This window comes from Marmota marmota, unplaced genomic scaffold (assembly GCF_001458135.2).
Source record: "Marmota marmota marmota unplaced genomic scaffold, marMar, whole genome shotgun sequence".
NCBI classification, from domain to species: Eukaryota; Metazoa; Chordata; class Mammalia; order Rodentia; family Sciuridae; genus Marmota; species Marmota marmota.
In genome coordinates this window covers 31,131,119-31,141,267 of record NW_025999842.1, presented here as the reverse complement: position 1 = coordinate 31,141,267, position 10,149 = coordinate 31,131,119, and the positions used below count along the sequence as shown (strand labels likewise).

Below are 10,149 nucleotides of genomic sequence, written 5' to 3'. Positions count from 1 at the left end.
CATCTGTAATTATACATTCAGGGTCTTCACAGATACTAAGAATAAGATGATTCACTGCACAGAAAACAGAAGCTAAATGAAGGAAATGGAATTCAACTTCACTGTAACTCAATGTCTTTTGAATAGCCCTGCAGGTGGATTAATGTCAAAACAGAACAACCATTCTGGCTGTCAAGTCACAACTTCCTGTTACGGTGTCCTGTGTAGTTTGCCTGGTCTTTTTCCATCTCCGGCACTACTTGATTTGATGGCCTATTGTTCTAGGAAGCTATGTTATAGGGCCAGTGAAGAGAAGGGCTCCATGATACAGGGTGAATTAGGGACAGGAGACATTCACAAATTCTTTTCCTTTTGTGGTCTCATGCAGCATTATTATTTTTTTTTAATCTGGACTAGAGTTCTGAATCTGGCAGAGTTTAACGTTATAACTCATGTTTCTCTTCCCTTTGTTGCCTTTGATTTGTTGCATGAACTGTCCTCAGGCTTTTCTTAGGCACCTAAAATATAGCTTCAGGCATAAATGGCCAGACCCTAGGCTTAATTATCTCAGTGTGAGAGGCTATAGAATAATGCTTTATGTGCTGCTTTCTGAATCATCCATATCTACTCCTGAATGACAGGAACAGTGAGTGTCTGGGAATTGTCCTTTCCTAGAATAGGACACCAGAATTTTGCATTGAGTGGGACCCCACACTCATTTTGTCTCACTTTTTATTTTGCAAAGGAGGAAAATGCAAACCCAAAGCTTAGGAGACTAGCTCAAGGCTGTGATTAGGGAGGGGAAGACTTGGGATGACAATAAGCTTCTAGCCCCCGTCCTTTTGCTCTCTTCTAAGACCTCCATGGAGCTATTTATCATCACTAATCCTAACACCAGGTTAAAAATTGCATTAGACCTTTCCCAGAGGCTATCCAACAAAATTAAGCATAGAAATGCAACAGGCCCATTTTTAGTAGCTGGCTGAAAGAAATGCTTATTTCAAGGTCTTTGGACCTTATTCACCCAAAAGATCTCTTCTCTGTAAGACTGAACCATGACAAGCCCAATCCTTAAATTCTCTGTGCTCAGATACCCCAGTTAATAAAGACAGAAATAGAACAAGCTTTCATTTTTATTCATTCACTTAAAGATGAGATATGCCTCCTTCCAATAATATTCTCCTTCTCTCCTCCTATCTTATCAGTTTCTAGTCATTTGTATCTTTATAAATAAATATTAATTTAAGAATGATAAGAAATGGAATTGTTTAACAAAATCTAATGGATAGGAATATTGAGACTTGTTCTTTGTGCCTTGTCACTTAGCTGTTCCTTTAACCATATCAAAGGCTGATAACTTCAGGAGCCAGGAGAAATGGGAAGAAATGACACCAAGCTTCGGGTTTCAAAATCAACCACTGGGTCCTGGTCTACTGCTCCCTACTGACACTTCATCAGCTTCAAGTTGGACATTGATGCTCACACCATAGAGTTCTCAAGAGAGTTATTTAGGACCTTCTAGGTGACAGCATTCTGCATACTCAAAAATGATGAAAAATTAGAACCAATGTAAAATTCCATAACTTAAAAAAAAACTTTCATGAGTTACAGAGTTTGAATCTATGTCCCTGAGAATACCAGACATGGAATTGGCCCCTAAAATATTGCCTATTCCCCTAGAAAACTGTTTGTTTACAAGCACTTATTCCTAGAAAGTTTTATGATTGGCTGAGTCTACAAATGGAGATTCAAATAGAGAAGTGAATCAATTAAAGACAAGATTCATACTGAAATTACTTTAAATGGGGAAAACCAAGTAATTAAGGCAGACCGGTTGGAGCCCTGAGTTATCTGGATGGTGCTAAGAATAAGATGGGACCTGTAAGCAAGGGCTGGATGTTGTCTTAGGTTCCTAATGAGACTGTAACCATGTGGCAGCAAACTCCATGAGAAATATTAGCAAATATTAAATGCCACGTTGATGATAAATTCTCTATAACTATTAAGTTATAGCTTCTAAATATTAAAGTGACTGAAAAATGAAAAATACTTACTGCAGCATGCTATAGATAGCAGCAAATTCTATAAATTTTGTAATCATCAACTTCCTCTCTGTCTTCGAGTTTTCTCCAGAACATTAGGCATTACTATTATCAGTAATAATAATGGCATTTAAAGTTTATGGAATGCTATGTGAAAGCTGTTTCTCAGGGAAATTTACACATATGATCTCATTCTCACAAAAACTCTGAGACAGGTATAGTCCACATGTTGGAGAACTTAATTCATGCAGTCTTGTGGTAAAGGTCTGAAAGCTTTACTAAACATGTGACAGCTAAAGTTTTGAGAATAAAACAACTTCTCAAGATCACATGGCTGATAAGTAGAAGAATGAACATAGGCTAGCTGAATCTGTAGCCTGGGTCTTTTAACAACTACTTTGAATTTCCCTTTTAAAAATGTCCACAGGCTGATGAAATTACAGAAAGTAAATATGTCCTATATACTGGTTTTGCTTTCATGATGACTTTCTCCAGATGACCAGCATCCCTGCCCAGAAAACCACCTCCTTCTTTTTCACTCTTCACAATCTCTTTCAAAATCATATTTTAAAAATTCCTACTGTTCCTAGTATCAGAATCCTTTTGGTTGTTAGGAACAGAAAATCTAACTCAACTTGGCAGTAGAGGGTATTTATTTCTTGGCCCATTAAATTGGCAAATTCAGACTCTACAGCTAAATGACATCTTCCAGGACCCTTTTTCTTCCTCCCCTTTCATGCTGCCCTTTACGGGATTAGTTTCTCTGAAAGATGGCTTTCTTTAGGACTGCCAATGACTCCAAGGGCAACAGAGTCCCTCTCCCACATACAAGAGACAAAAAGCTGTCTAATTCTGGAATCTCTGTCCAAAGAAGAAACTCTTTTCTTCTCAGAAGACTTCAGCAAACCTATTCTTCCAAATGACTCTTCCAACATTGGTCATGATACCATTACTGAAGCCATAATTGTGCAACAGGATGAAGTGGGATTTCACCAGGTAGGCCTGATCCCAACACTCCACACTAGAGCAGTGAGACACTAGCACAGGAACTATATGGAGGAGACATGATGGATCCAAGGTAATAAATGCAGTTACCAGGAGCTCCCTGCCAACTGTCCACTCAAGTTCTTACCAGCACCACCAGAGTCCCAGCATGCCAGTGTAAGAGCAAGTCTAAAGATTGCCAGAGAAATTTGTCTGTATTGAAAGATGAAAAACCTGTGTTCCATAGGTTGTTTTGCTAGTAAAAAACTGCAGGGATTAAAATCCCTAATAGCATCATAATTATTCATCTTTACACATACACACACATAATTTTTTAATTTTTTTATTTTGGTACTGGGAATTGAATTCAGGGGCACTCGACAACTGAGCCACATCATTTTTCAATTGTTCAATAAAAGTGGCCTTGGGAGGTGATTTAATGGGAACGATTTTCTTTTTGTTAAATAAAGGAAACATGCAATTTACTTGAGAGACACATAATAATGTCAGGGAAGGTCTCTTAAGAAAACAAACGAGGACAAAAGAGAAAAAGAGAAAAAGGAAAAGAAAGCAAAAAAGCAAAAGAGGGAAGAGAAACAGCTGTTACTGGGTTATTTAGAAATCATCAAAATAATCAATGTAGACCCTGGGCCAATCATTCATGAACTTTACCAAAGTACGAAGTATGAAGTGTGTGATAGATAGAATTGCTATACTGTCTCCTAGGAATTACTCCTAGGAGAACACCTTCTGTAGCCAAGAAGCCAGTGTGTTGTGGCTTGGTAAACTCTCGACGAAATTATCAAATGTTGCTTTCTTTCCTAGCCTACTACCCTCCCATCAAATGACTCCACTCAAGCTCAAACTTACCTCAGTTAACAAGGAAATAGTGATTTTACAACCCAGGATATTTGTGCTTCATCTGGATTAACCCAGGGATGGGAAGTTGTGTTCAGAAGATACAGTGACAGTTGTAAGTAATATTCTGTCCTTGTCACCTGAGGCCTAGACTATTACTGCAGCAAACTCCCAGCTGGTCTATCAGCCTAGAGAAACTGGAGTTTCTCTACTCCATTGCATCCTTCACATCTGTATCTGATCAAACCCTGTGAACTTCCTTGTGATTCTCTCTTTCTCTTTAATTATTGAACTGTAAAGAAACCAGGCAATACCTACCTTGTCCTTATTATCTCCCATTTTCCACCTAAACCTACTCAGTTCAGTGCTCAGCAATCTGTCCACTTGCATTTGCCTGAACAAGAAGGTATTTTCCAACCCCTAAGACTGCCTTTGCTGTTCCATTCACCCAAAATCCCTTTCCCCACGCACCTCTCCCACCAATCTTCCCAGACTAAATTCCTTTACATGTGTGGAAATCCAACTCAAATCTCTAATGACATCTCTTTTCATTGAACACAAAGAGATCCTCTCCTGTTGTAATCCAGAAGAGAAATGGATTTGTACTTGTCCGGGTACTTAGTGACTTGAATTGCAGGTACTAGGGTTCATGCTATAAATCTCCTTCATTGGGTTATAATGATGACATACAGTATTACCCCATTTAAAAAAAATTGGGGGGCTGGGGTTATGGCTCAGCGGTAGAGCGCTCGCTTTGCATGTGCAAGGCTTTGGGTTTGACCCTCAGCACCACATAAAAATAAAGAAATAAATAAAGTTATCATGTACAACTACAAAAAAAATATTTAAAAAGTTTCTTCATTGTTTACTATATATTATGGGTAAATGATGATGTAAAAACAAGTATGTTTTACCACTTCCAGATTATATATTTGTTATTTATTTTTATTAATTTATTTTAATTGGTGTATAATAGTTATTCATAAAGTAGGATTCATTGAGATATTCATACATGTGCATAACATAGAAAAACAAGTATTTTTAAAAGAATAGTATAAGAAAATAAAAAAGGATATTAGAGCTTTAAACATAATTCAGGGCACTATAGAAATTACTGACAGGAACTTAAAGCAATCCAGTCTCCCTTCATGCTTTTAAGAGACAATGATCTTTTTTCATTGACTAGGTTGACAATCCAAACTGCTATATAATATTGACATAAATAAATATATGTCAAAAAGGAAAAAAAAGAATAGTGTTAGAACCTGAAAAGTATCTCATTTTTAAAAATGTCCCAAACCAAGCTTTTCATCATTTTAATTATCCCTGACTTGCTTTTCCCATAGTCCTTTCCATTTTAATAATTGAAAATCCATCCATCATTCAAGCTTGCTGAGGACAAAAACATGTACATCAGCTTTGAGTTCCTGAGCAACACCTCCCTCGATCACCCCTCACCTATATTTTTGCAGCAGGTGTTGAATAGTCTCCCTGCATCCCCACTCACCTCTTTCCCTATTATCTTTTCTCCAAATAAAGACAGAATAAGTCAGATCATATAATTTCTCTGTATAAAACCCTCCAAGTGCTTCCCAGCTGACTCAAGTCCAGTCTTTGTAAGTATCTCTAATGTCCTGTATAACTGACCCCACACAGCCCCCCTACCTTTCTGACTTGATCTCTTCACTGCCATCATTTCATTCTAGCCTCTCCTCAAAAGGCAAGCACTCTCCTCCATTCTGTCACCTAATTTCTGTTTTTCCCCTCTGACCTACTCTTCTACTCTGAGAGCTGCCTAGCTTCCTCCTTAGCACCTTCCCATCTCTGCCAAAATCTTGTCAGTGTGGCCTCCCTGATGGTCCAATTTAAAATAGATTCATCACCTTCCCCAATTTGCACGTACTCTGTCCCCTTTCCCTGCTGTATTCTTCACCAAGGCAATTACCATTTGACATAGCTCTCTATTTCTTTTACCTAATTGTTTATTCTCTATTGCTCTTCTCACTTTCATTAGAATGTAAACTCCATGAAGCCAGGAATTTTTGTCTTATTTCTTCTTTGATGCAGAGTCTAGAAACGTGCAGCTTGCAAAGTATACATTTGAAAAATATCTGTTGAATGGGTGGGTGATGAATAATTAATCTTTAAGCTCAGAGTGTTAATTATTCAAGGAAAAAGGATGTTGCTTTAGTCAGATTTTTCTGCCACTGTAACCAAAAGGACAATTATACGGGACTAGAGTTGTGGCTCAGTGGTAGAGTACTTGCCTTGCATGTGTGAGGAACTGGGTTCGATTCTCAGCACCACATATAAATAAGTGAATAAAGTAAATGTCCGTCAACAACTAAAAAAAAAAAAAACAATTATAGAGGAGAAAAGTTTGTTTGGCACTCATGGTTTCAGAGGTCTCAGTTCATAGATGGCCAACTCCATTCCTTGGGTGAGGCAGGACATCATGGCAGAGAGTGTGTGAAGGAAAGCATCTCAGGACACAGTACCAGGGCACAGAGAGATAGCTCCACTGTCCAGAGACAAGATGTATATCTGAAAAGCATGCTCCCCAATGACAGACCACCTCCAGCCACGCCCTACCTGCCTACATTTACCACCCAGTTAATCCATATCAGTGGATTAATACACTGATTAGGTTAAAGCTCTCATAACCCAATCATTTCACCTCTAAACTTTTTTCCATTGCGTTTTCTAGAGAGTAATGGAAGGGAGGCAGAACAGGGTTATAGAGCTTTCGAGTTAAAATCTTACACATTCGTTTCTGTAGCTTCTCACAAAAAGCAGGTTAGATCAGACTTATAGCTCTCCATCCTGCTCATATACCCACTATGGTGACAGCAATCTTTCTCTTAGTGAACAGTCTCTTTGTGGAACTGAGAATGAGGTGGGTGCGGGGTTACAAGAAGACAGTTTCTCAGGACTTCTCTTTTGAATGTTGCCCAGTTCTTCCTAATTATATCATTTCATTATCATGTCCCAGGAGCTTCTATTTTATATTGATTTTATTGCTGAGCTAATTGATGTTGACACCTGCTATTCTCCTCTGAACACATTACCAGGAGCATCAATCACTTTCTTTTTGCATTGATGAAGTAATCATCCTATTAAACCTGAAGGGCTGACTGCAGCAGAGGCAGGTCAATAATCCTTGTTAGGACCATTTTCTATCATCTGTGTTTCATCCATTAGGCCAAACTACGAGCATCAGGATGTCTTTATTGCTATTATCGTTCTCAAATGCTAAGTCCCCCTGTTTGTCCTCAGGGCTAACACAGCCTACTTGAAAAGAAAAGGCTTTCCTGGCCTCCTAACTCATCTCTCAACTTGCCCTCCAGTGGCAAGATGATCCTCCTTAAATGATCCTCCTTAAATGCAAATCTGAATGTGGCATTGCAAGTCACAGTACCATATTGGAGTCACACTGATGTGGAGAAAAAGTTAAAATTATTATGTCCCTTAGATTTATTTTTATAAAAATATAGAAAAATGCAAAATGGGCAAAACATATGATATATGTAAAAATGTGAGTATATAATATATATATATATAATATAAAATTAGGCTAAATGCATTCATATAGATACAACAAAAGTCGAAAGGTATTTGCAGCAAAACATTTTCAGTGTTATGAGTTATTGCCCCCCAATGGTATGATTCCTGGTGACTATTATTTCTTCCTTTTTCAATATCTGTGATTTCCAATTTTAGTATAATTATTCTATCTGGTACATTTTTAATTCTTTGAATACAAATATGACCATATCATTGCTAGGCTTAAATTTTTTCACTTAAAGCAACAATTTTTTTGATAAGATCAAGCAAGAAGTAAGTGCAAGCTATCCCCTACCATGAGGGCTCTAACTGATCCCCAGGTAGCAGAGAAAACCAGGTGACTTTTTCTGCTAATTCTCCTCTGCTCCCAGACAGAGATTCTCCTTCATGAACAACCCTGATGGAAGTCTAGACCACTGTGAATAGGAGTCATAGCAAGAGTGCTAAGAGATGGATGAAGCCTTTTGAAAATGGTTCTTGCTCCCATTAGTTTGCTCAAGATTTTGTTCAGTGTATAAATATTATAAATAGCTCCCTAGTGCTCATATTTGCACAGAGTATCCTCTGTGGCATGTGGGGCCTGGACTGAAGGGCAGTCTGAGAGGCCAGTGGGGGACTGGAGAGGCACTTTCTTCCTATGCAGGCTCAGTGAAAATCACATGACTTCCTGCCCTTCCAGTGACACCACTGCATCATTCCTCTTCACAAGCATTTCTCCACTCCTGGAACTCAGTGCCTCCCCTGTCCTATCTGTTAAGACTCTGCACAGTTGCCACCTTCTTCTAGAACTTTCCCTAACTTCCCCCAGCTGCATCTGAGTAAAGTCTTGTTCTATTAAGTTATTATTAGCAGCTTGTCCAGACTTCCCCTCTGAACTCCTGATAATCACTTTGCGCTCCTTACACAGTCTCCTTATATCTGGCCCATACAACCCTTGATCTTTAACAGGGCCATGATTTGACTACTTATTCTTAGCATCTGAACTTGAGATTTCATAGTATTCAGTAAATGCTAATTAAGTAAATAAATATGCAGATGGATGGATGGATAGATGGTGGATGGTAAAGAATACAGGTAAAATATGCTCCAAGCCAAATAAGGCTGTGACAGAAAAAGAGGCACATTAAATAGAGCACATACCATCCACATCCTGAATAAAAGCTTGAGAAAACTAATGCTGGAAAAAACCGCTTTTAAAAACCCTCATCTATCTCTGAGCTCTCTTGCTGTGTTGCTCCTCCTCAGACTATCTGAACTTCCACCAGGGCTGTTCATGAAGGAGAATCTCAGTATAAGAGGAGAGGAGAGGAGTATTAGCAGAAAAAGAGACACAATCTTACATTTTCCATCCCTACTACAGGATTACTAATTAGAGACCTCACAGGAGGGGGTAGCTCAGCTCCTGCTCACTTCTCTGACCAACATCATCATGAAATTATTGTCACTAGTACACAGTTCCCACAACAACCCTCTTGTCTAGTTATGTCAAGATTAGCACCTACAAATCCAAAATAGCATCTGACGCAACTTTCTATTTACAGAAGGGCACATGGGATGTGTTAACAACACCCTCACTGGATCCTTGGATGCTGAGAATAGGCCCAACAGCCAAGGGATAGGCAGCCTTGATATTTACCTTCTGATAACTGCACTGAGGGACAATCGGGGAATTTTAAAACTTTCTTTTGATAAAGCCTAAAAACCACCATGTCTGCTGTTACCAGAACTAAAACTAGCTTGGTCTGGTTTGGGAATCAACAGGAAGTCTGGCAGTTAGTTGGAAGATGTGGGGTCCTCATTGTGCACAACCTGGCTTGGTATATTTGGACAAGCCATTTCATCTCGTAGCCTTCCTGAAATTCCTTGCTTTCTGCTGTGCTTTGAAGGTGATGGATCAGCACCCCTTTGATCCTGGGGAAGGTAGGAGTCCCACCAGAGATAATGGCCACCATAGTGCTTGGCAAATATTCATCCTCAATCCCAGGAAAAATAGAGAGGAGAAGAGTTATGCTTTTAAAGCAGCAGCACTGGAAATGCTCTCCAGTTGTACTTTTCGCAAGAATAAAATCCTCCTACCCTCAGGCCTTTGGTGGTCTGGGGGTGGGCCTTTGGTAAGGAGATAACTCCCTTTGTTCTGCTACCTTCAACTTGTGGTAAAAGACTCATCCATGACCTCTCCTTGCCTGTCTGTCCCATCACTCTACGATCCAGGACAGCCTCATTGAATGGTTGATACATGGAGAAGCCCAATAGCAGTCAGAAATGGGAACGGCTATTCTCAGCAAATGGGAGGTTACTCAAGCCACAGGTAAATAAACATGGTTGCTTATTTTAGAAATAGTGTGTTTTTCTTTAAGTTTTGAAGATATTATATAATTAAAGAGTTATTATGTGAGCAGTCAATGTTAGTATAGTATTTGCTTCAAAAATAGTAATAGTGCCTACAGAAAGATAAGGAAAAATTTGGGAAAGAATATATTTAATCAAAAATAAGGTCCCAGATGAATATACTACTATCCTCACAGCTCAGGCTTTCTTTCAGAACTTGGACACTCCCTGATGGGCAGGAAGAAGAGCTCTTAGGTCAAATTAAAAAGTGTACTGATTAATTGACAGCTAATGATGAAGAGGATATAATCCTTCAGAAAACAAATATGGACAGATTTGGTGTACTGCAGTGATCAAAAAAATGTGTGTATATATATATATATATATATATATA

The 10,149-nt window shown here is 38.8% G+C and overlaps 1 protein-coding gene across 2 annotated transcripts in view; it reads left to right on the top strand.

The window, feature by feature from the left end:
- Positions 1-9,640: 9,640 nt before the first annotated feature.
- Lama4 (laminin subunit alpha 4) overlaps positions 9,641-10,149 on the top strand; it is a 134,829-nt gene continuing 134,320 nt past the window's right edge. For both annotated transcript variants that reach the window (XM_048790451.1, XM_015500351.2), the window contains exon 1: positions 9,641-9,735. In XM_048790451.1, coding sequence (XP_048646408.1) covers positions 9,653-9,735 — 83 coding nt within the window. In that variant the 5' untranslated portion in view covers positions 9,641-9,652. The remainder of the gene's footprint in view (positions 9,736-10,149) is intronic.